At 40.3% G+C, this 27,205-nt stretch overlaps 1 protein-coding gene across 7 annotated transcripts in view; it reads left to right on the plus strand.

The window, feature by feature from the left end:
- The window catches only part of PGBD1 (piggyBac transposable element derived 1), a 38,793-nt gene extending 14,702 nt beyond the window's left edge, over window positions 1–24,091 (plus strand). For 4 of the 7 annotated variants that reach the window (XM_030803162.1, XM_030803164.1, XM_030803161.1 and 1 more), the window contains 6 exons: window positions 5,024–5,457; window positions 6,773–6,929; window positions 8,606–8,694; window positions 18,394–18,523; window positions 19,448–19,544; window positions 22,272–24,091. In XM_030803162.1, the coding sequence (XP_030659022.1) occupies window positions 5,024–5,457; window positions 6,773–6,929; window positions 8,606–8,694; window positions 18,394–18,523; window positions 19,448–19,544; window positions 22,272–23,832 (2,468 nt within the window). In that variant the 3' untranslated portion in view covers window positions 23,833–24,091. Of the gene's footprint in view, window positions 1–1,610; window positions 2,910–4,516; window positions 5,458–6,772; window positions 6,930–8,605; window positions 8,695–18,393; window positions 18,524–19,447; window positions 19,545–22,271 lie in introns of those variants that run through there. The other 3 variants (XM_030803165.1, XM_030803166.1, XM_030803167.1) reach the window with 3 other exon arrangements.
- Window positions 24,092–27,205: the final 3,114 nt, after the last annotated feature.

Genomic DNA, 27,205 nt, shown 5'->3' on the forward strand with positions numbered 1-27,205 from the left:
CTGAAAATCCAAAATCCAAAATGCATTAAAATGTGAAACTTCAGCACCAACATGATGCCACAAGTGAAAAATTTCACACCTGACCTCATGTGACAGGTCATAGACAAAATGCAGTCAAGACTTTGTTTCGGCTGGGCACAGTGGCTCAAGCCTGTAATCCCAGCACTTTGGGAGGCCAAGGCGGGTGGATCACCTGAGGTCAGGCGTTTGAGACCAGCCTGGCCAACATGGCGAAACCCCGTCTTTGCTAAAAATATAAAAATTAGCCGGGTGTGGTGGCATGCACCTGTAGTCCCAGCTACTTGGGAGGCTGAGGCACAAGAATCGCTTGAACCCAGGAGGCGGAGGTTGCGGTGAGCCAACATTGTGCCACTGCACTCCAGTCTGGGCAACAGAGCAAGACTCAATCTCAAAAAAAGAGACTTTGTTTCATGCACAAAATTATTTAAACTGTATAAAATTAGCTCTACGTGAGTAAGGTATATATGAAACAAATTTCATGTTTAGACTTGGGCCTCATGCCTAAGATATTTCATTATGTATATATTCCAAAATCTGAAATTGGAAGCACTTCTGGCCCCAAGCATTTCAGATAAGGGACACTCAACTTGTAGTTGAAATCATACAGTAACTCCAGTTGAAATCATCCAAGCTTTCAGATTGGATTCTTTCACTTTGTAATATGCATTTAAATTTTCTCCGTGTCTTTTCATGGCTTGATAGCTCATTTCTTTTTTCTTTTTTCTTTTTTTTTTTGACATAAGGTCTCACTGTTGCCCAGGCTGGAGTGCTGTGGTACGATCTTGGCTCACTACAACCTTTGCCTCCTGGGTTTAAGCAATTCTCCAGCCTCAGCCTTCTGAGTAGCTGGGACCACAGGCGCACACCACCACGCCCGGCTAATTTTTTGTATTTTTAGTAGAGATGGGGTTTTGCTGTGTTGCCCAGGCTAGTCTCCAGCTCCTGAGCTCAAAGCGATCCACCCCCCTTAGCCTCCCAAAGTGCTGGGATTACAGGCTTGAGCCACCGTGCCTGGCCAGCTTATTTTTAGCACTGTATAATATTCCATTGTCTGCATATACCACAGCAAAAGAAATATCTGTTAAAGGACTGTTATCCAAAATACAGAAAGAACTCTTAGAAATAAGGAAAGAACCCAATTCAAACATGAGCCAAAGACCTTGACAGACACCTCATTAAAGAAGATATACAGATGGAAAATGAGCATATGAAAAGATGCTCCACACCATATCCCATCAGGGAAATTGCAAATTAAAACAACCGTGAGATGCCACTACGCATCTATTAGAATGACCAAAATCCAGAACACTGACACATCAAATTCTGGTATGGATGTGGAGCAACAGGAGCTCTCATTCATTGCTGGTGGGAATGCAAAATGATACAGCCACTTTGGATGACAGTTTGGTAGTTTCGTACAAAATTAAACATAGTCTTACCATATGATCCAGCAATCGCCCTCCTTAGTGTTTACCCAAAGGAGCTGAAAACCAGTGTCTACACAGAAATTTGCACACAGGTGTTTATAGCAGCTTTATTCATAATTGCCAAAACTCAGTAGGTAAATGAATAAATAATGGGTCTGTTTTTAAAAGAGTGTTTTATATTTTTACTATTGAACATCTTTTCACATGTTAATTTGTCACTTATCTTGTTTTGTGTATAGTAATGTTCATATCCTTTACTAATTTTTCTACTAAAGTCTCCTTTTACTCTTAAACAGAAGTGCCCTTAAAAATAAAATAGGGAACTTGCATTTCAACATTTTAAATGCACATGTCCTTTGGCTGATCAGTTCTAGTATGTGGCATTTATCCTAGAAATATATTCTTAAAAGAACATAAAGGTATTAAATGGTGTTCCCTCTAGCATTGCTTTTAAAGAAAAAATATAACCTAAGTATGCATCAATAGGATAGTTAAGTAAATTATGGAACACCCATACAATATTACTTAGCTGGTTAAAGAATAAGCTGATCTGTGAAGATCTCCAAGCTGTCTTAACCGAAAAGAGCTAAGGTGCAAAATTACATTATGATACCATAAGTGTTTTAAAATGTGTAAATACTTATTCACTAAACAAAATGTTCATTAAGTGCTACTGTGTGGCAGGTAGTGTCCTAGATAAACATGAACAAAATACAATGGTTAACTCTAAAGAGGGGACACTTTTCGTTTTATGGTCCTTTTGCAACTTGACTTTTTTATTGTACATATATTATGTATACTTAAAATAATTTGTACAGCTTACTATAATGGTCTTTTTATTGATCTGTGTCTCCTACCAGCCAGTGATGACCCCGAAGGCAGACATTCTGTTGGTTTTTAATCGAAATGATGTACATAAATTTGGGTCGTGCTTGCACCGTCCGAATGGGCCTGGGGTCCGGCGGGGGAGAGCGACCTGGGCGGGGCCGGAGGTGGCAGCGGGGGGTCCTCCCGGTTAACCAGAGAGACGAGCGGCCGTGTTCCTAGAGAGGCAGGGAACCCGCCAGACTCCGCCGCTCGGCTGCGGGCGCGGCCGGGGCGGGGGGTAGCTTTTGTGCCGGCCCAGCTGCGGGAGGCGCCGGCAACACCCGCCAACCCCGCCAGCGCAGCGGCCCGGGCTCTGGGGAAACCGGCGCTCCCGACAGGGGAGCACCGGGCGTCTGCGCTCCCTCGGGAGCTTTTCACGAGGTCAGCTACGTCTTTGTTGTGCGCGTTCCTGAACTTTTGGTCCGTTAACCAACAATTAGACACGCAGGTATTCAGTGCCTGGCGCGGTGCTAGATGCTGGGTGTAATCTTAGAGAAATACATTCAGGGGAGCGCCTGAGGGTGCTGGCTGCTGGCATCTCAGGTGCTTTACGTGCATTCGTGAAGAAGCCCATCAGTATTTGTTGAATACCAGGTACGTGCCGGGCATGTAGAGTCTGTGCAGAGATAAACTCCTGTCCTCAAGAACCCGGGTGGGGATGGGGTGGGGGATCTGTAATACGAGATGGAGATGAGAGTTAGGTGCAGTTTTCCATGGGAACACCCCATCTCTACCTGTGTGGCTTACTTTTCCTGTCTATATGTTAGGGTTAGGGGTGGCCAGGGAAGGTTTTACAACAGCACATTTGCTCTGGGCCTTGGGAATTTACCCTTAGAAGGGCAGTCCTGACTGTATAGAGTGGGTGGAAAAAAATTGAGTACTTAGCATGGCAGTGACATAAGGAATTTGGGAAGACCATGGCTTTCTTGAAAGCGGGAACCAAGTCTTTTATTCCAGAGTTAGCTTTATGCCTGGAAAATAATGAGATGCTCCACAAATGTTTATTGAGTGACAAGTCAGCAAAACCCAGTAAGGATTAGATCCTGGGGAGTTTGAATTTACTTCAACGAGTTTAATGAAAACTTTTGTGTGTGTTTATGTGTGTGTTGAATATCGTCACAATTGTGCTTCAGGGAATATTAATCCAGTGACCATAGAAGCGGGGAGTTGGGCAGGAATGCCATAACAGAACATTGTTGTAACAGTGAATGAAAATGACAGTAAAATAATAAGAAGGAAAGAATGGCTGCAAGAGGCGTTTTCAAGAATTGACATGACTCACTGATTGTATATAGAGGCTGTTTAAAAGACTGAATGCATGGAAGATGATGGTGATGCTAGTAGAAATGGAGAAATACAGAGTGAATGCAGCTTTGAGGGACTCTGATCTCAGTTTGAGATCTGTTGAAATTATAGTGCAGGAGAGGCCCACAGCTGCTGGCATTTCAAGATGTGGGTTTGGAGTGCAAAAAGCAAGCTGGAGCCAAAGATTTGAGTCTTCTTGGAACAGAGATATATTGAAAGTGTGACTGAGGAGATCACAAAGGAAAAAACGAGAAGAGGGAATAAAAGAACTTGATGCATGTCTACTGTTTCAGTTATGTATTGCTGCATCAAAAATAAAACTCTAAACTTAGTAGCTGAAAACAAGCTCAGCTTATTGTTCCTCAGGATTATGCGGATTGACTAGGCAGTTCTACTAGTCTCACCTGTAGTTACTAATAGCGCTGCATTCAGCTGGTGAATTATTTGAGCACTAGGCCTGGCTGGGCTTTAGCTTGGGCATTTTGGTTCTCATCCACGTGACCTCTGTATGGCTAGCTTGGGCTTCCTCACAGCATGGCAGTCTTATAGCAGTGAGCCAAGAGCTACAGCAGCACTCTCTCTTACAATGTCATTTCTTCTGTATTCCATTGGTCAAAGCAAGTCATAGGCCAGAACAGATTCAAGGGAAGGAAAAATAGACTCCACCCCTTGATGAGAACTGTTAGGTAACATGGGGTACCTTAAAATAGCGCCGTACCTTAAGATGGGGCCGGTTCCGGGTTCTTCTCCCCTCCTTGACCGGGCACTGTCTGAACCCGCCAAAGGAGGGCCAATCAGAAAGAAGCATCTCCCCCCTTCCCTTGGGCCCGCTCCACGTAGGCCCAAGGGATATAAAACCCAGCACACCAGCAGCTCTCTCTCTCTCTTCTCTTCTCTTCTCTCTCTCCCCCGCGCGACCTGACCTCTACCTCTCCAATAAAGATCTCTTGGCTGCCACCGGTGTCGTCTCTGACCAGCCTGTCGCCCTTCAAGAACAGTGGCAAAATCTCCTACATTTAAAGTGGAATATTCAATGAGAGTTACACAGATATAGATGACCTTTGAGACTGTATTATTTGTCCATGAAGGCAGCCATCTGCCTCCTCAATGGGTAAAATTATCCCTTCTCCCCAGCTGAAGTGCAAGCTACTCAAGCTTTCTTATTGCTAACCCTTCTTCCCTCATGTCATACATCCATTACCTCTGGACTCAGGCCCTTTAGTACTAGTTCAAAATATACTTCTGATTCATTTCACTGATAATAGAAGCAAGCAGGCTCAGCTTTTGAGCATTACCTACAGTGGGGACAAAAATGTAAGTAGGTTACATACAGTTTTGAAGCTCTTATAATTTGCATGTTGCTGATCAATTCTTATGCCTCAGATCTCTATTTCTGAATATAGACCCCAAGCTAAGTGAAGCTTTAGCCTCTAAGCTCAACATGTATGAAGCTTTGCCAGGCCCTGCTCCTGAAAATGAAGATGGCCTTGTGAAAGTGAAGGAGGAGGATCCCACCTGGGAGCAGGTGTGCAACTCACAGGAGGGCAGCTCCCACACTCAGGAGATTTGCCGCCTGCGCTTTCGGCACTTCTGCTACCAGGAGGCTCACGGACCCCGGGAAGCCCTGGCCCAACTCCGAGAACTTTGTCACCAATGGCTGAGACCAGAGATGCACACCAAGGAACAGATAATGGAACTACTGGTGCTGGAGCAGTTCCTGACCATCCTGCCCAAGGAGCTCCAGCCCTGTGTGAAGACATATCCTCTGGCGAGTGGAGAGGAGGCAGTGACAGTCCTGGAGAATCTAGAGACAGGAAGTGGAGACACAGGACAACAGGTGGGAAGAGAATGTGTGTGGTGATGTGGGAGAAGAAAAGGGGGACATGTGTCGGTTTATTTTTAACTTTTTATTTTGAAATAACTTCTAATTTATAGAAGTATTAGAAGAATAGAGAATTCCTGTAAACTCTTCATCCAAATTTGCCAGTTGTTAACATTTGTTTCATGAAGTCCCATTGTTGTGTACACACTCATGCAAGGAAGTGCATTCCCCCCCATACACACACATACATACACATATACAGTATTTTTTTTCCCTCAAACTATTTGAGAGTTAGTTGCAAACACTATATCCCTTTACCTCACTGTTGCCCAGGCTGGAGTGCAGTGGTACGATCATAGCATCATTGCAGCCTTGAACTGCAATGGTGGAAGGCTCAAGCAATCCTCCCACCTCTGGCTCCTGAGTAGATGGGACTACAGGTGCATGCCACCATGCCTGGCTAATTTATTTTTAATTTTTTGTAGAGGGGGTGGTGTCTCACTGTATTGCCCAGGCTGATCTTGAACTGCTGGCCTCAAGTGATCATGCTGCCTTGGCCTCCCAAAGTGTTGGGATTACAGGCATGAGCCACTGCACCCAGCCATTCGGTGTGTATTTCTGAAGAGTGAGGATATTCTCTTGTATAACCAGAATACAAAAATCAAGTTTAGGGAAATTAAAATTATGATACTATCATCTAACCTTAGTCCTTATTCATATTTTGCCATGTTATCCTAATAATGTTCTTTATGATAATTTTCCTCTGATTCAGGATACAAACCAGCATCACATATTGCACTTAGTTGCCATATCTCTAGTCTGTGAATCTGGAGTAGCTGCTGTCTTTGTCATGACATTGTTATTTTTGAAGAGTACAGCTAGTTTTTTTGGAGAATCCCTCAATTTGAGTTTGTCCTATATTTTCTCATGATTCAGGCTGCACATTTTGGCTAGAATACCACAGAGGTAATGTGTGTTCTTAGTGCATTACTTCAGGAGGTGCATAGTGATGATTTGTCCCATTACTGATGAGGTTATGGTGGTACCTGTCAAATTTCTTTACTAGAAAGTTACGATTTTCCCCTTTGTAATTACTAAGTAATCTGTGGGAGACATTTTGAGGTGGTGTACATATCCTGTTCCTCATTAAATTTTAAACAGCTAGTTTAAACATCCACTTGTTTGTTGTTTTTGTTTTTCTGGGCTGGGATCCTTTGCCTGTCTTTTCTGCCTTGTTTGCTGCTGTATCCCCAGCATATAGAACAGTGCCTGGCTCTTAGCATGCAGTCCATATACGCATGCCCTTTCAAAATAAATCTTTTGTTTCCAGGCCTCTGTCTATATTCAGGGACAGGACATGCACCCAATGGTGACAGAATATCAAGGAGTCTCTTTGGAGTGTCAGAGCCTGCAGCTCCTGCTTGGGGTAACCACCCTGAAGTGTGAACCTCCACAGCTTCCTCAAGAGAACCCCCAAGAAGTGAGTGGTGAGTGCTAGAGTGAGTTTAGTGAGGACACTGGGAGCTGGCCACTGACACTTGCACAGCCTTCTTGTCCTCAAGTTTGTATACATTGTGAAATGATTACCACAAGCTAACTTACATATCTCATAGTTACCTTTTATGTGTCTGTGGTAAGAATTCCTAAAATCTACTCTCATGAAATTTCAAATATACAATACATTATTACTAACTATAGTCAGCATTCTGTACGTAGGTCTTCAGAGCTTATTCATCTTTTTTTTTTTTTTTTTTTTTTTTTTTGAGACAGAGTCTCGCTCTGTCGCCCAGGCTGGAGTTCAGTGGCGCAATCTCGGCTCACTGCAAGCTCCACCTCCCGGGTTCACGCCATTCTCCTGCCTCAGCCTCTCCGAGTAGCTGGGACTACAGGCGCCCGCCACCATGCCCGGCTAATTTTTTATATTTTTAGTAGAGATGGGGTTTCACCGTGGTCTCGATCTCCTGACCTCCTGATTTGCCCGCCTTGGCCTCCCAAAGTGCTGGGATTACAAGCGTGAGCCACTGTGCCCGGCCGAGCTTATTCATCTTATAACTGCAAGTTTGTACCCTTTGACCAACATCAAGTTTTATTTTTTTGTCTAACCCTGTATCTGAACAAACTTTTAAAGACCTGCTTTATTTTACAGTATGCTTTTTAAGCTGGTTTATTTAGTATGTATGTGTTGTGGACAAGTACATATGATAGTAAAAGTGTGTCGGGGCAAGGCTGTTTTTTTCCAGCAAACTTTATTCCTTCTAGAAATGCAACAACAGCAATAAAAAGATTCCATAGTGATCCATTATGGAAGCAAAGAAAAGCAGAGCAAAGAAAAGTGATGTTCTGTTTTATATTTTTGGGTTAGAATTACCACAGGTGCTCTTCATTTGATAATTTTGTACTCTGCCATCTGCCAACTGCCAACTGTGTGACCTAGGCAAGTCATTTAATAGGTTATTCAATTAGTCAACAATTATCTGTTTGATCTCTGTGTGTACTCTGCACTTAGCTGTGATTCTTCTGAATGTGCCTAGGATTTTGGAGGCAATAATTTGGACCTTCTTGATTATTTTGAGGATTGGAAATAATCTTTTAAAGTAACAGCACAGTGGCTGGCATTGTGCAGTCATCATCGCCATTTTGATTATTGGTGGTTCTTTGGGATCCGTACCTCATAACAGTTTTCCTAGTTCATGGCTAACATCTCTTCTCTATTTTTTAAAATATCTTTATTTTCCTGTCTCTCTCTCCGTCTTCCTTTCTTCTGCTTTCCTGTTTCCCATCAGTCCCATCTCTCTACTCTACATCCTTTCTTTTGCCTCTGTGTTCTCTCCTTCATCCTTCCTTTATCACCAGCTTCTTCCTCCCCTTTATTTTTATCTATGATTTTTATTTTTTCTTTATGTAAAAGTGCATGCCTGTAAAGCACCTTATGAGTTCATAAATCCCACTCCATTTTTTGGGTGAGAGACCCTAAAGTTGTAGAATTTTAGAATTTCTGACAGAATGAAAGCAGTTGTGATGCTCCTTCTCACACAGTAAAATCTACGTCTTAGTTCTTGAATGTTTAAAAACATAACATTTGGGGGAAAAGGCTAGGTCTCCAAAAAGGGTACGCTAAAGGCCATCATGTCTCATTTAGGACTCTTGCCTTCTCTCTCTACAGGGCCTGTTCCCCACGGATCAGCTCATCTCCAGGAAAAAAACCCCGGAGACAAGGCTGCAGTGTCTGTGTTTAACCCAGTCAGGTCCCAGGTAAGTAGGATGCCCAAGCTTCTAGGAATGTCAGTAGTGGTCTTTCTCCCTCATTCCATGTTCCTTGCCCTTCTCTTGGCTCACACTTATCATCCTGAGAGCCATTCAGGTGGCATAGTCCCTCTGCCTTCACCTTGTCACAGCATATCACAAAGTGTGTTGCATCATTCAAGGAGCTTGTATTGATTACATGCCATTGCCTCATTTCATTGTTTAGGAGGCACATCCAAATCTCAAGGCATGGGAGTGAGGGGTGGAATGAGGCTCCTGGTTTCAGAAAGTGCTCCACTCATTTGATGTTGAGTAACTGATATTTTCTCTTTTGAAGTCTCTGGTTTATCTCCCCAGCCTTAGAATAAGGGCCCTTTCTCACATTACTTTATATTCAGCACATATGCAATTAATGCTTGGTGATAATAATGGAAATTCTATATATCCAAGGTAATACCTAACATCTTCTTCACAAAATGGACTCTGGTTTTTTTTCTTATCAGTGGTTCATTCATTTTCCTAGTCATTTATTTACAAAAAAAAAAGTAAGTCTCTCATTTAAGTCCTCTTGCATACTGCTGCCACATCAGTTTCCTCAAGACACTTGCTCAGTCCTCTTCTATGGCTTCTAATTGATTTTTAATTCTGTAAGACCCAGTGCCTCCTGTTATTAACAAATACTTCCTGAAAAGAAGTGTCTAGAAAATAAAACCTACTCGTGCACATTCTGAAAATCAACATAATTACCTTAAATGTAATATAATGGTATAATGTAGAAACAAAAAGTATTTGTTTTAAAAGTAGTGTTTCAAAATGCAAGTGCTTGATGTGATTATAACTAAGGAAATTACAACATAGGTGTTTGCAATGAAATATAGTTAGTAAGTTCAAATTAAGGAGGAATAAGAAGATGAGAAGCCTAAGAAAATCAAACGGCAATGGTATAGGTGGACAGTGGAATGAAACTAGTATTGAGTCAGATAATACAAGACTAGACAGAGAAAGTAGAGTCCTTAATTGAAGTAAGGCTTAGATATTGTAAATTGAATTATGTCCCTCCAAAAGATATATGAAAATCCTAACCCCAAGTACCTGTGAATGTGACCTGATTTGGAAACAGGCTCTGTCTTAGTCCATTTTGTGTTGCTAATAACAGAATTCCTGAGACTGGGTCATTTATTTTAAAAAGAGGTTTATTTAGCTCAAAGTTCTGCAACCTGGGAAGTCCAAGATCATCAGCCTATCTGGTGAGAATCTCATGCTGCTTTAGCTCATGGCAGAAAGTGGAATGATGGAGAATCAAGTGTGTGCAAGGAGACCACACATTAGAGGCAGCCATCCTTTAAACAGCCTGCTCTTGGAGCTGAGCAAGAGCAAGAATAGAAAGCTTATTCAAAGAAATAACAATAGGCCGGGTGCAGTAGCTCTCACCTGTAATCCCAGAACTTTGGGAGGCCATGGCAGGAGGATTGCTTGAGGCCAGGAGTTCGAGACCAGCCTGAGCAACACAGCAAGACCCTGTATCTATTAAAAAAAAGAATAGTCCAGGTGCGGTGGCTCACGCCTGTAATCCTAACACTTTGGGAGGCTGAGGCAGGTGGATCACGAGGTCAGGAGTTTGAGACCAGCCTGGCCTACATGGCAAAACCCCATCTCTACTAAAAATACAAAAAAAAAGTAGCCAGGTGTGGTGGCAGGCGCCTGCAATCCCAGTTGCTGGGGAGGCTGAGGCAGGAGAATCACTTGAACCTGGGAGATGGAGGTTGCAGTGAGCTGAGATTATGCCATTACACTCCAGCCTGGGCAACAAGAGCAAGACTCCATCTCAAAAAAATTAAAATAAAATAAATTAAAAATAAATTTAATAAATAGAGAAATAATTACAAAAATCTTCACAAAACTTGTGAAAGATGTAAATGTCCAGGTACAGGAAGATCTGAGAACACTGAACAGAATCATCCCAAATAAGACTACTCCAAGGCATATAATAATCAAACTCAACTGTCAAGGAATAAGAGAGGATCTTAAAAGCAGCAAGAGAAAAGAAACAAATAAGGAGCTCCAACTCGTCTGGCAATAGACTTCTCAATGGCAATCATACAGGCCAGGAGAAAGTGGAATGACATTTTCAAAGTACTCCAAGAAAAAAACTGACATTCAAGAATATTGTATCCATCAGAATTATCTTTTATATATGAAGGAGAAAGTCTTTCCCAGACAAAAAAAGCTGAGAGAGTACACCACCACCAGACACATCTTACAAGAAATGCTAAAGAATTCTTCAATCTAAAAGGAAAGAAGACTAATGTGCATAAAGAAAACTTTTGAAGGCATAAAAGTCACTGATAAAACTAAGTACATGGACAAACCCAGAATACTTTATTACTGTAATAGTGACATACAATATACTCACAACTGTGAAGTCCCGAGACATACCTATCAAAAACAATAATAGGACTGGACACAGTGGCTCATGCCTGTAAACCCAGTTCTTTGGGAGGCTGAAGTGGGAGGATCACTTGAGACAAGGGAGTTTGAGACCAGCCTGGTCAATATGGTAAGACCCTGACGCTTTACCTGGAGAGTAGAGACAGAGTGAGACCATATCTTTAAAACAAAACAAAACAAAACAAAACAAACAATAATAGCTAGCAACCTGTTAAGAGATAGGTAATATAAAGATATAAATTTAGACAACGAAAAGTCAAAATCTAGAGAAATGGAATTAAAGCCTATAATTTTTTTCTGTGTGTTTCTGCCTTTGTTTCTACTCTTGTTTTTGGGATCTAAGATAAGTTGTCATCTCTTTAAAATAACTTATTATATCTAAAGGTCTTTGTAAGCCTCATGATAACCACAGTGCAAAAACCTATAATAAACTCACTAAAAATAGCAACAAATGAAGGCATACTGTAAGAGAAAATCACTTAGCCACAGAGGTTTTTTGTTGTTGTTGTTGTTGTTTGAGATAGGGTCCCACTCTTTCACCCTGGCTGAAGTGCAGTGGTATCATCTCAGCTCACTGCAACCTCTGCCTCCCAAGTTCAAGTGATCCTCCCACCTCAGCCTCCCAAGTAGCTGGGACCACAGGTGTGTGCCACCATGCCTGGATAATTTTTTGTATTTTTTGTAGACCTGGGTTTTTGCCATGTTGCCCAGGCTGGCCTTGAACTTCTGTCCTCAAGCAGTCTGCCCACCTTAACCTCCCAAAGTGCTGGGATTACAGGAGTGAGACACCATGCCCGGCTGTATGTAACAGTTATAAATACCTACGCATGCAACACCAGAGCTCCCAAGTATATAAGGAAAATATTAATAGATCTAAAAGGAGAGCTAGACTGCAATACAGTAATAGTAGGAGATTTTAATACCCCACTCTCAGTAACTGACATATCATCCAGACAGAAAGTCAACAAAGAAACAGTAGAATTAAACTACCTACTAGATCTAATAAGCCTAACTGATATTTACTGAACATGTCACCCAACTGCTACAGAATGCACATTCTTTTCATCAGCACATGGAACATAAGAATAGACCATATCTTAGGCCACAATCAAATCTGAACAAATTTTTAAAAAGTATAAATCATATCAAGTTCTTTTTTAATCACAGTGGAATAAAACTAGAAAGCAAAAACAAGAAAAACCTTGGAAACTACACAAATGCATGGAAATTAAATAGCATGCTTCTAAACAACTAATTTGTCAGGGAAGAAATTAAGAAGGAAATTTAAAAATGTCTTGAAACTAATGAAAATAGAAAATGTGACATATCAAAATTTGTGGGATACTGCAAAAGCAGTACTAAGAAGGAAATTTATAGCAATAAACACCTATATCAAAAAGGTAAAAAGACATCAAATGAACAACCTAATGATATACCTCAAGGAACTAGAAAAGCAAGAACAAACCAAACCAAAATTAGTAGAAGGAAACAAATAATAAAGATTAGAGCAGAAATAACTGAAATTGAGACCAAAAAAACCCCAGAAGAACAATGAAAGAAGAAGTTGGATTTTTTTAAAAGGTAAACAAAATCAAGCCTTTAGCTAGGACAAAAAAAGAGAAGACCCAAATGAATAAAATCAGAAATGAAAAAGACATAACACATGAGACCTCAGAAATACAAAGAAACCATTAGAGACTATTATGAACAACTATATGACAATAAATTTGAAAACCTGGAAGAAATGGATAAATTTCTAGATGCATGCCAACTACCAAGATTGGACCATGAAGAAATAGAAAACCTCAGCAAACCAATAACAAGTAACAAGATAGAATCTGTAATAAAAAGTCTTCCACCAAAGAAAAGCCCAAGACCTGCTGGCTTCTCTGCTGAATTCTACCAAACATTTAAAAAAAAGAACTCATACTAATCCTATTCAAACTCTTCAAAAAAAAAAAAAAAATTGAAGAGGAGGGACTACTTCCAAATTCATTCTAGGAGGCCAGCATTACCCTGATACCAAAACCAGACTAGGATACAACATAAAAAGAAAACTACAGACCAATATCAGTGATGAACATAGGTGCAAAAATTCCCAGTGAAACACTAGCAAACTGAATTCAACAACACATTAAAAAGATCATTCACCATAATCAAGTGGGATTCACTCCAGGGATGCAAGGATGGTTCAACATATGCAAATCAATAAATGTGATGTATCACAATATAATCAGGAACAAAAACCATATGATTATTTCAATAGATGCTGAAAAGCATTTGATAAAATTCATTGCTTTTTGATAAAAACCCTTGTCAAAATTGATATAAAAGGAACATACCTCAAAATAAGGGCCATATGTGACAAACCCACAGCTAACATCAAACTGAAGGCCTTTTCTCTAAGGACTGGAACAAGACAAGGATGCCCACTGTCACCACTGTTGTTCCATATAATACCCAAAGTCCTGGCCAGAGCAATTACACAAGAGAAAGAAATAAATGGCATCCAAACTGGATAGCAAAAAGTCAGGTTAGTCTGTTCGCAGATGATAAAATCTTATACCTAGAAAAACCTGAAGACTACACCAAAAAAACTGTTAGTGCTGATAAACAAAGTAAAGTTGCAGGATAAAAAATCAATACTCAAAAATTAGTAGCATTTATATACTTCAATGGTGAACAATCTGAAATAGAAATCAAGAAAATAATCGCATTTACAATAGCTACAAAAAAAAATACTTAGGGAATTTAAATACTAAAAATTTAAACACCAAATTAAGTTAAATTTAGTGTTTAAATTCCCTAGGTATTTTATATTTTTTAGTATTTATAATTTATAATTTAGCATTTAATTTAAATACTAAAAAGTGAAAGACCTGTATAAGGAAAACTAAAACTCTCATGGAACAAATTGAAGAGGACACAAGAACAATGGAAAGATATTCCGTGCTGATGGATTAGAAGAATTTATATTATTAAAATGACAATACTTCCCAAAACAATTTACAGATTCAGTGTAATCACTGTCAAAACACCAATGACATTCCTCACAAAAATCAGAAAAAAAAATTCATGTGGTGAGCCCTAAATCTAATGACTCATATTCTTATAAGAAGTCCATATTTGCAAATTGACCAAGGGGTTGAAAAAAAAGAAAGAAAAATGCCCAAGTGAAAACACACACAGGGAGAATGCCATGTGATGACTGAGGCAAAGATTTGTATAACACATCTGCAAGCCGAGAAACACCAAGAATTGCTGACAAACACTAAAAACTTGGAGAGAGGCAAGGAAAATTATCCCATAGAGCTTTTTCCTTTTCTTTTCTTTTCTTTTCTTTTCTTTTCTTTTCTTTTCCTTTCCTTTCCTTTCCTTTCCTTTCCTTTCCTTTCCTTTCCTTTTCTTTTCTTTTTTCTTTTCTTTCTTTTTCTTTCTTTTTGAGACAGAGTCTTGCTCTGTTGCCAGGCTGGAGTGCAATGGTGTGATCTTGGCTCACTGCAATCTCCGACTCCCTGGTTCAAGTGATTCTCCTGCCTCAGCCTCCCGAGTAGCTGAGATTACAGGCATGTGCCACTATGCCCAGCTAATTTTTATATTTCTAGTAGAGACGGGGTTTCACCATGTTGGCCAGGATGGCCTGGATCTCCTGACCTAGTGATGCGCCCACCTTGGCCTCCCAAAGTGCTGGGATTACAGGCATGAGCCAGCACGCCGGGCCTCCCATAGAGCTTTCAAAGATAACATGGCCCTACTGATATCTTGATTTTGGATTTCTAGCCTCCAGAGCCATGAGAGAATACGATTCTATTGTTTTTCCACTATTGAGGTTGTGGTACTTTGTTACGAGAGCTGTAGGAAAGCAATATAAGTTACAAAACAAATGATGGACTGATGAAGGGAGAAAATAAGGAGGTATGGTATTACAGATACACTTCCTTTATTGTGTTTCACTTTATTGTGCTTTGCAGTACTGAAAGTTTGTGACAACCCTGTGTGGAACAAGTCTGTCAGCAACATTTTTCTGCAGCATGTGCTAACTTTGTGTCTCTGTGTCACATTTTGGTAATTCTTAAAATGTTTCAAACTTTATTATTGTATCTGTCATGGTGATCTGTGATCAGTTATTTTTGATGTTACTATTGAATTTGTTTTGGTGTGCCACAAACCATGCCCATTTAAGATGGCAAACCTAATCGATAAACATTGTATGTGTCCTGACTGTTCCATTGATCAGCTGTTCCCTCATCTCTTTTCCTTTCCTTGGTCCTTGCTATGTCCTGAGACACAATAATATTGAAATGAAGCCATTTATAATCATACCACTACAGTGACCTCTATGTGTTCAAGTGAAAGGAAGAGTCACATGCCTCTCAGGTTAAATCAAAAGCTAGAAGTGATTAAGCCGAGTAAGGAAGGCATGTTGAAAGCCGAGACAGGCCAAAAGCTAGGAGGCCTCTTGTGCCAAACAGGCAAGTTGTGAATGCAAAAGAAATGTTCTTGAAGGAAATGAAAAGTGCTACTCTGGTGAACATACGAATGATAAGAAAGCAAATAGCTTTTTGCTGATATGGAGAAAGTTTTAGTGGTTTGGATAGAAGATTACACCAACCACAGCATTGCCTTAAGGCAAAGGCTAATCCAGAGCACATCTCTTACTCTCTTCAATTCTGTGAAGGCTGAGAGAGGTGAGGAAGCTACAGAAGAATAATTGGAAGCTAGCAGAGGTTGGTTCGTGAGGTGTAAGGAAGAAGCCATCTCCATAAAATGCATCAGCAACAAGTGCTGATGTAGATGCTGCAGCAAGTTACCAGATCTAGCTAAAATCACTAATGAAGGTGGCTACACTAAACAGCAGATTTTCAATGAAGATGAAACAACCTTATATTGGAATAAGATGCCATCTAGGACTTTGATTGCTAGAGAGGAGAAGTCAGTGCCTGGCTTCAAAGCTTCAAAGGACAGCCTGACTTGTTAGGGGCTTATGCAGTTAGTGACTTTAAAGTTGAAGCCAGTGCTCATTTATCATTCTGAAAATCCTAGGGTCCATAAGAATTATGCTAAACCTACTCTGCCCGTGCTCTAGAAATGGAACAACAAAGCCTGGATGATAGCACATCTGTTTACAGCATGGTTTACTGAATATTTTAAGCCTACTGTTGAGACATAGTACTCAAAAAAAAAAAAAAGATTTCTTTGAAAATATTACTGCTTATTCACAGAGCACCTAGTCACACAAGAGCTCTGAAGGAGAGGTACAAGGAAATTAATGTTTTCAAGCCTGCCAATACAATACACATTCTGTAGCCCATGGATCACGGAGTACTTTTGACTTTCAAATCTTATTATTTGAGAAATACATTTTGTAAGACTACAGCTGCCATAGAAAGTGATTCCGTAGATAGTGATGGATCTGGGCAAAGTAAATTAAAAACCTTCTGGAAAGGATTCATCATTCTAGATGCCATTAAGAACATTTGTGATTCAAGGGAGGATGTAAAAATACCGGCATTAACAGGAGTTTGGAAGAAATTGGTTCCAACACTCATGGTTGTCTTTGAGAGGTTTAGGACTTCAGTGGATAATGTAGCTGCAGATGTGGTGGAAAGGACTAGTATTAGAAGTGGAACCTGAAGATGTGACTGAATTGCTACAATCTCGTGATAAAACTTAAACAGATAAATTACTTCTTATGGATGAGCAAAGAAAGTAGTTTGAGATTGAATCTACTCCTGGTGAAGCATTGTTGAAATGACAACAAAGGATTTAGAATATTACATAAACTTAGTTGATAAAGCAGCAGCTGGTTTGAGATGATTGAGTACAATTTTGAAAGAAGTTCTACTCTGGGTAAAATGCTCTCAAACAACATCCCATGCTACACAAATCTTTTGTGAAAGGACGAGTCAATCAAGGTGGCCAGTGTTACTCTTGTCTTGTTTTAAGAAATTGCCACAGCCACCAAAACCTTCAGCAACCACCACACTGATTAGTCAGCAGCCTTCAACATTGCAGGAAGCCCCTCTACTAGCAAAAAGATTACAACTCTCTGAAGGCTCAGATGATTATTAGCATGTTTTAGCAACAAAATATTTTTAAATTAAGATATATACTTTTTTAGACATAATGCTTATGTACAATTAATAGACTACATAGTATAGTGTAAACATAACTTTCACATGCACTCAAAAGCCAAGAAATTTCTGTGACTTGCTTTATTGTGATATATGCCTTATAAGTGGTGGTCTGGAACTGAACCTGCAATATCTCTGAGGTAGGCCTATGTTTAAATGAGGTGGGCTTTGCCTTTTATTATCAAAATAATTATCTGTTTGTAGTTTGGGATAGGGTGATGATGAGTTAAAGAGAAAACATCTTCTGTCTTGAAACCCCCTCCTTGTCAAAACAGACATTCATTCTGTAAAAGACTGGCACTGTATCTTTTTTCAGGCAACAAGAAAGAGAAAGTAGATTGGAAAATGAGAGAAAATCAAGAGGCTAATGAAACCATGTGGTAGCCTTTTGGGACAGTGTTAGAGAGATAGAAAATCAGACAGTTCCCAAAATAAATAATTTCGGTATATGATTTTTCCAGCCTACATATCATTACTAGCTTTGAAATGTTTTTAAACAATCTTTGTTCATGAAATTCAGTGAGATTTCTGCATTTACATTAGATTCCAAGTCTATTAAGTCTCAAAACTCCATTATATATTTGTAGTCAGTTGAATTGAGTTTGTTATAACTACAATATTATATTGAAGTGCTGTTCAACCAAATACATAGAAAATGCTGTAAAATAGTGTGTAGAACAATCCAAGTGAGTCAACTTTTGTGACAATGTCTTTAATCGATGTAAGCTTCCTTCTCTAACTTTCTTGACTAACCGACTTTTTTTCCAGTATCATCCTGTAAAAACTCTTCAGGATTCCTATGTTTCAGTGTAACTAATTTATATTGATTGTAGGTTTGGTTCAGGAGGACACTCAAAAGTCCTGCAGGATGTGGAAGAATTCTTTGTAGTGTAGGACTGTCCCATATATTGCAAGATGCCTAGCATCTCTGGCCTCACCCTCTGAATGGCATTGGCTTGAGGTGGTGGTGGACTTCATTGTTATAATCAGAAAGGTTCCCACAAATTTACAAAATGCCCTGAGGGGCTGGAACTACTGGTCTACAGTGTGGTATTCAACACCCTTCACAACTGGATTCCTTACCATGTGAAAACAAAGAGGCTGTTTTCTTTTTTTGTCTTTTTAGACACTGGTGAAGACTGAGGAAGAAACAGCCCAGGCCCTTGCTGCAGAGAAGTGGTCACATCTGAGTCTGGCTCGGAGGAACCTCTGTGGGAACACAGCTCAGGAGACAGTTACAAGCCTCAGTCTGATGAGTAAGGCCAGGCCTCCGACTGGACCCCTGTCTGGACTCTCATTTTCCCGTCACTCACCCTGGCTTGGCCCTTGGGAGGCCACGTTTCCTACAGACCCACACCCTTCCTTTCCCTTCTTCTAGCCTCTGCCTCCAGACTTCTCCTAGCCCTTATCACTTTGCATCCTTCCCAATCACATTTTCTTCTGTTGCTAATCAGCTTACTGATTCTTGTGATTATCTTCTCTGATCATGCCTTCCAGTTCCCTGATTCCTTCAGTGACTCCTTTGTATCCTTTTCCCCTTTTTTCTTCCCTCTCAAGGATTCCATATAACTTGTCTTTCAGATATCCCTTCATACTTGAACACCTCTGTCTGATCTTGTCTTTGTCTCAGAGGAGGTCATCTTCACTCTCTAAGAACACTACGGTTCATGTTTATTTTATTTTTTAAGTTTTTTTAAAGATGGGGTCTCACTTTGTTGCCCATGCTGGAGCATAGTGGCATGATGATAGTTCACTGCAGCCTCAAACTCCTGGGCTCAACTGATCCTCCCACCTCAGCCTTCTAAAAAGCTGGGGCTACACCCAGGTAATTTTTTGTACACACGGAGTCTCGCTATGTTGCCCAGGCTGGTCTTGAACTCCTGGCCTGAAGCAGTCCTCCCACCTCGGCCTCCCAAAGCACCCAGCCTAATTTTCTTGAAATGTGCTCTGCCCTGTTGGGCCCTCTCTCCAGCTGGGCTTTGGTGCCTTAATTAACCTTTTTTATCATTTTCCCATACCATGCCACATTTTGTAGGATTGCTGAAACTGTGCACCCTTGAAACACCAATATGATTTTTTTTTGTTTGATTTGGAACATCTATTCCCTACCCTGGAAGTTTTTTTTTTTTTTCAAAATTCACGTAACAGATGACATTTAAATCATTAATATTATATTTTAGCTGAAGAAATTGTAACTAAAGATAGATTGTTTAATGCAAAGCAAGAAACTTCTGAAGAAATGGAACAAAGTGGAGAAGCCTCAGGAAAGCCCAACAGGTGAGTGTCCGTGGTCCTCAGTGAATCAAATCCTGCAGATACAAGAAATTGGAATGGAATCAGAGAAACCAATTGGTCAAAAGCCTGCTTCTCTGGAATAAGATATGATGACTGCCACTCACTTCTGTGATCATAGGAGGTCCATGCCAAGAAAGTGACCTATTCAAAATTTCAGTATGCAATAAATATACAAAACCTTCAGTTGATACTCAGTTTCCTCCAAGAAGCCTATCCTGATCCAGTCTGTCCTGCTTGATTACCCTTCCCTGGGCTCCCTTACATTTTTATGGAGCTGCGGAGAAGCCAGAAGGCAGATAATTTAACAAGAGTGAGGGCTACAGATGAAGCTGCCATGACAGTTAAGAAAGAAATGTCAGAGCGGAAGAGGACAAGCAGGGTACAGGTTGAGCATTCCAAATCTGAAATGTTCCAAAATCTGAGCTGTTTGAGCACCAGCGTGATGCTCAAAGGAAATGCTCATTGGAGCATTTTGGATTTCGGATCTTTGGTTAGGGATGCCCAACTGATATAATGCAAATATTCCAAAATCTGAAAAAAATCCAAAATTCAAAAATCTTCTGACCCCAAGCATTTCAGATAAGGGAAAATTAACCTGTATTTTCAACTGCCATTAGGAGACCTGAACAAGGTATAGATCAAAAGGAAAGTTAGCTGATGAAGTAGAAATGAATGACAGTGGTGGGTTCTTCATACGTGCTGGTTGTGGGAATGAATGAACTTGTAACAGATACTCCTATGCAAAGCAAGAAACTTCTGAAGAAATGGAACAAGGTGGAGAAGTCTCGGGGATGCCCAACATTCCGAGGCTTCTCAGGATTGCAGAAAGAGAGGGAAGAAATCACAAGCAGAGGGTTGGCTTCTGGTGAGGCCATTCGGTCCTCAGAGACTTGAGAAAAGAGAGAGTAAGCAAGGTGTGCTACTTGGCTAAAGAGCTGAGAAGGGGGTGTGAATTTTCCTTATTGACATTTGTTCAACTTAGAGAAACTGGGAGCTAAATCTCAGCTAAAGTAGAAATGTCTTAAAGCTTAAGAAGAGAAGTGAAATTTTGCATTAAGATTAGTGAAGACTGAGCCAGGCTCCACTAAAGGAAGAGAAATGATGTTCAGTAACTTAGAGCAGAGTTATGCAACTGGAGAATAGGAATCTGCTATTGTGCCTGTGAGGTGCATTTAGTATCAGGCAACTAACAGGTAATTCATAGTGCCTATAAGAATAAAGATACTCATATAACAAAAAGTATGAAGGTAGGCTATTTCAGGTTTGGTGCAATAGCTTAACCATGGTATCAAAGATCTAGCCCCCTGCCCTCCTTCTAGTCTCCCTCCCTCACCTCCACCCCACTTTCTTAGCTCTTTTTTCCCATTTCTCACTCCCATTTCCTTCCCTCACAATATTGGGCTTAACGCACTGTGGTTCTTAGAGTTTAGATGTCAACAGTAGAAAGACTCAGTGTGATCAAGGAATGTCACTGAAGTTATGGATGTCAGGGAACTTTAAGATGGATGTGTTGAATACATGCAGACATTGAAGACACCCTAGATGATAAACATTTTATGTAAAGAAATGTATGTAGTGTAAATTATATTAAAATATACTCTTCATGCTTCTTAAATGTCTTTGAAAACTTGACTAGTTTACCAACAGAACACTAATAAATTAAATGCACATATCTAAAAATTAAAAACTTTGTGTAAAATAATACTTTTCAGCTGGGTGCAGTGGCTCACGCTTGTAATCCTAGCACTTTGGGAGGCCGAGGTGAGTGGATCACAAGGTCAGGAGTTCGAGACCAGCCTGGCCAACACAGTGAAACCCTGTCTCTACTGAAAATACAAAAATTAGTTAGGCATGGTGGCACGTGCCTGTAGTCCCAGCTACTTGGGAGGCTGAGGCAGGAGAATTGCTTGAACCTGGGAGGCAGAGGTGGCAGTGAGCTGAAATCATGCCACTGCACTCCAGCCTGGGTGACAGAGCTAGACTCTGTCTCAGAAAAAAAACAAAAAAAAAACTTTTCACCTTTGTAACTTTAGCTTACTTCCTTGTAAACCCCATAAAAATAAGTCCAAGTGCAATGAGTTGAGTTTCATTTGTTTTTCCCCAGAGTAGTATGTCCATCAGCTGAATGTAGAACTAGCAGGGACTAAGTCCTTCCATGTTCAGAAATTCTGTGAGAGATGTCAGAAGACCTGGTAAATAATAACCTTTTTTTCTTATTCAGATTCAGAACCAATTGACAGGGATGCAGGAGTAAAATAGATGGTTCTGGAAACCTCAGTTTCTTACTGACAGAAGTTAGACTGGATAAAAACGGCTTAAAGGCAGAGCTAAATAGGCTTGTACTGGCAGAGGAGGAGTGTAGCAGATGTCCCTCTGCATAGGTCTTCTCAATGCAACTTGGGGCACCAAGGAGCATGGGATGTCTGCATCCTGCTCCTAAAGAGGACAGAGGGAGGAGTGTACCAAGGATACTCAGTTCTTTCTCCCAGGCTCAACAGTTAGTTCCATCCTGAGGAGTGAGTGAGAGGTGGAGAGAGGTTAGAAATGTTCAATCTAGCCAAAGTCCTCCCCGTGGAAACTTAAGAGGAATAAGTAAGTATCCCCCCACACCCACCCCAAGCCCCAAAAGATTTAAGCTTCAGCAGATTTATCATGTGTGAGAGAATATGATTGAGGATTTTTATAACATGTTCTTTTTTTCTTTCCCAGAGAGTGTGCACCCCAGATTCCTTGTAGTACTCCTATCCCTACTGAAAGGACAGTTGCACATTTGAACACTCTGAAGGACCGTCACCCAGGTGATTTGTGGGCCCGGATGCACATCTCATCCTTGGAATATGCTGCAGGAGACATTACCCGAAAAGGGAGAAAAAAAGACAAAGCTCGAGTGAGTGAACTGCTCCAAGGCCTCTCATTCTCTGGTGACTCAGATGTGGAAAAAGATAATGAGCCTGAGATCCAGCCTGCTCAAAAGAAGTTAAAAGTATCGTGTTTCCCAGAAAAGAGTTGGACCAAAAGAGACATTAAACCCAACTTTCCAAGCTGGTCAGCACTGGATTCTGGACTTTTGAATCTCAAGAGTGAAAAGTTGAACCCAGTAGAGCTTTTTGAATTATTTTTTGATGATGAAACATTCAACTTAATTGTCAGTGAAACCAATAATTATGCTTCTCAGAAAAATGTCAGCTTGGAAGTCACAGTTCAGGAAATGAGGTGTGTGTTTGGTGTCTTACTTTTGAGTGGATTTATGAGGCATCCTAGAAGGGAAATGTATTGGGAAATCTCTGACACCGATCAAAACCTGGTTAGAGATGCAATCAGAAGGGACAGATTTGAATTGATCTTCTCAAACCTGCATTTTGCAGATAATGGCCACCTAGATCAAAAAGATAAGTTTACAAAGTTGAGACCTCTCATAAAACAAATGAATAAAAATTTCCTCTTGTATGCTCCCCTGGAAGAATACTATTGCTTTGATAAGTCAATGTGTGAGTGCTTTGATAGTGACCAATTCCTGAATGGAAAGCCTATCAGAATTGGCTATAAAATTTGGTGTGGTACAACCACACAGGGTTATCTGGTTTGGTTTGAACCCTATCAAGAAGAATCAACTACGAAGGTAGATGAGGATCTTGATCTTGGGTTAGGTGGAAATCTAGTGATGAACTTCGCTAATGTTCTTTTAGAGAGAGGTCAGTATCCCTATCACCTGTGTTTTGATAGCTTCTTTACAAGTGTCAAATTGTTGTCAGCCTTGAAAAAGAAGGGGGTGAGAGCAACAGGAACAATTCGTGAGAACAGGACTGAAAAATGTCCCCTTCTGAATGTAGAACATATGAAAAAAATGAAGAGAGGGTATTTTGATTTCCGAGTAGAAGAAAACAATGAGATAATTTTGTGTCGTTGGTATGGGGGTGGCATTATCAGTCTGTGCTCCAATGCTGTGGGCATAGAACCAGTCAATGAGGTAAGCTGTTGTGATGCTGATAATGAAGGAATCCCTCAGATAAGTCAACCATCCATAGTAAAAGTGTATGATGAATGCAAGGAAGGTGTAGCTAAAATGGATCAAATTATTTCGAAATACAGGGTGAGGATAAGAAGCAAGAAATGGTACTCAATTTTGGTGAGCTACATGATTGATGTGGCCATGAACAATGCATGGCAACTACACAGAGCCTGTAACCCAGGTGCTTCTCTAGACCCCTTGGATTTTCGGAGATTTGTTGCACATTTCTACTTGGAACACAATGCTGATCTGTCAGATTAGGGCACATAAAATGGACATAGTGCAGACATTAATAAGACAGAAAAATAATAATTGTACATGCTGTTGTACCCTCCCAAAGTAAATCTGATATATGTAATGAAGTTATTAAATAATACTTTAAAAAATCAGACATTTATATAGAGTTTCAAAGACTATTGTAACAAATAATGTTAAAAATTATCTGTGAAAATGTTGAACTGTAGTACCTTTATATCAAATTTTGTGTCAGACATGGGAAATCATGTATTTGTTCAATTGACTATTTTGTGCACTTATTTATTGATTTTTTGAGACACAGTCTCACTCTGCGGCCAGGCTGGAGTGCAGTGGCACGATCTTGGCTCACTGCAACCTCTGACACCCTAGTTCAAGCGATTCTCCTGCCTCAGCCTCCCAAGTAGCTGGGATTACAGGCACGTGTTGCCATGCCCAGCTAATTTTTGTATTTTTAGTAGAGACAGGGTTTCACCATGTTGGCCAGGATGGTCTCGATTTGACCTTGTGATCTGCCTGCCTCGGCCTCCCAAAGTGCTGGGATTACAGGCGTGAGCCACCATGCCTGCCTATTTTGTGCATTTAAAGAAGGAAATCCTACCTCTTAAAAAAAATTCTCTGAAGAATGCCGTTTTTAAGATGCAAGCAGTGTCATAGTAACCATAGAATGGTGCTGACTCCATAGTTCAAACTAGTGACACAGCCTATGAAGTAAGAATGATCTAAACAAAACATAAGTGGTAAGAGACTAAAAACCTTAGCATTGGTGTAAAACTGGATCAGATTGTGTGTAAGTGAGAAGGGTCAGGCATGGATATTGAAGGAGAGTGCTATAAAAGAAAAACCAGAGGTGAAGCAGTGCCTTTGAATATTGAAGTGATAGATGTATCCTGTGGTGACTGTGTGAGTTGGCAGCAGAAGTCAGAAGAGTAAAGAAAACCAAGGAAACATGAAGCAAATCAGGATAACAAGTAACCAGGAAAGTGAAGGAAAAGATAGGCATAAAGTCAACATAAAGGCCATGTTGAAATCACCTGAGGAGATGTCTAGGCTTAAGGTCGTCAGTGATAGGTAACTGAAGGAGAAACACTTGGAAAAGTGGATGATACAGGCTGTGACTCCTTAGTGTTGAAGTCTAGTATTGGTGGATTAGTCTGGAGGGTAGAGAAGACAGGCTCCACCTCATTTCTGTGGGTTGTAGCCACAACAGCTCCTTGCCTTTCTTTCATATCCTAATATTTACAGTCCCTTCCCTGGCTGGAAGGCAGGTGGTCAGGTTTGAATTCTTTCAACAGGTATGTTTATTATGTGGATGACTGGTGAAAGTGTAAGCTGCACGTAATATAGTCACAGATTTACCTATTCCATGCAAGATGTTCAAAGAAAATATAAGTTCATTATTTCCTGTAATTGATCTGATATTCTTTGTGAAATACATCACCAGGGTGGGTTGGTTTCTACTTTTAAATGATGAAGTGTCTGGTGTCTAAGTATCTACCCACAAAAGGGTATTAATAGAATGCAGGTTTTAGTTAAATGATGAGTGGTGCAGATAGTAATTGCTAATATAGGCAGGAAATAGTTACATAATAACTTCGTATTTCACTTTCATGTCTGCCCTGATGTTTGGAGCCCTCTAGCCATCCCCACTTGGCAGTTATCAGAGGCTGCACTTTATATCTCCCATATTCTAAATCTGCTTTTCTCTTCTCCAGGGTTCCATAATTATGTAAATAATATCACTGAACACCTGGGTTATCAAACAAGACACCTAAATGTTACCTGTGACCCTCTTCTACCGCCCACCTCTAATATCTCTTGAATCCATTCACACCATTCCACCTCTTTGCCATCATTCAGACCACAGTTCTGTGATGTTGCTTGACTGCTCACCAGACCCTTCCTTGACCCTCCCCCTCCCCAAACCTGTCTCCAAACAATGACTGTGAAAGTTCTGAAGAGCAAATCTGAGCATCAGCTGTGCAGAAGATAGAAACAGTATGTTACGAAAAAGCATAAATAGTGGACTGTATGTGGGTCTTGGCACCAGAAAGTCTTTGAATTTCAGCCATGTAACCTTGGGCGGATTAACTCTCTGAGCCTAACCCACACTCTCCATGGCATTCAGTATACCACTCTACAGTTGAGAAGTAAATGTGGAGCCCAAGAAAAATGGGGAGTGACACCCTAAGACTGGAGCAGAACTGGCCCATGCTGTACACACCAGCACCTGCCCAGGAAGTGAAGTAAGCTGGAAGGAACCTGGTTCCCTGAAGACTGGAAAAGAGTCTTGAAAATTGCCTACGGCTGAGATTTACATGTGAGGGCAAAAAACTTCTATCCTGGTGAATTCATTGTTACTGGGAGTGGGGTGGGGGTATTTGTTATTCCCAGCTGAACATAATTCTAAGTGACAGTCACTGATCCATATCAGGTCTCCTAGGTTAGATGACGTTGGATACAGGAGAACAACTTTGGATGACTCCTAATTCACACCCACAAAAAAAATTGAACAAAAACGTTTAGCATTTGCTACATATGACTATTCTAAGAGTTTTACAAATATTAAGTTATTAATATCCCCATTCTATGGATGAGAAAAACATAAGTAGAATTTTAAAAGTCATATAGCTAGTAAGTGGTGTAATCCTTGCAGCCAATATTGAGTGCCAATTTGTTTTATGGTTTCTGCTTCTAGTTTTTATTCCTTTTGGTCTTCTCTTTAAAAAACCCAAAAAAGATCACACTGTAGGAGAGTTCAACATCTTTGTCATTGTGAAAGGGTTAGGAAAAGACATTACAAATGTTCCTGGAGATCTGTACCAAGAGAATGACTGTCTACCACACCATTGTACTGAACATCTATGGTACTTCTGCACACACCGTGTTCATGGTGCTCCTTAAATACTGCTGCCTTACATGGTAGTTGTTTTTGTTCAGGGCATATCCTTTATTAGACAACAAATTTACAGGGAATCTCTTTTGCAACCCTCCTTGCAACCAAAACAAGACTTGAAATTTGCTATATTATTCAGCATACTTAGAATACACTGCAATTTGATGGGAAAATTTAGCTATCCAAATACATAGCTTTATCTTTAAAGTGTACTATAGAACAATGGAATATGAGAGTAACCTTGGACACAATACAGAATAATTTGGAGTGAGAGATAATGAAGACAAATGGTGACTTTAAAACATTATTAGGTAAATTTATACCTTAGGAGAGGCCCCAGCATTCTTTACTAATCTGGCTCGCTTCAAGGAACTGTTTCCAACTAAGTCACAGGACAGTGACTTTTTAAGGCAGGACAATTCTTCAAGGCAGGACAAACATGATTAAGTTCTCCTGTAGTCCTTACACTGAGGTATCTAATTA

The sequence above is a fragment of the Nomascus leucogenys genome, chromosome 22a (genome assembly GCF_006542625.1).
Source record: "Nomascus leucogenys isolate Asia chromosome 22a, Asia_NLE_v1, whole genome shotgun sequence".
NCBI lineage: Eukaryota > Metazoa > Chordata > Mammalia > Primates > Hylobatidae > Nomascus > Nomascus leucogenys.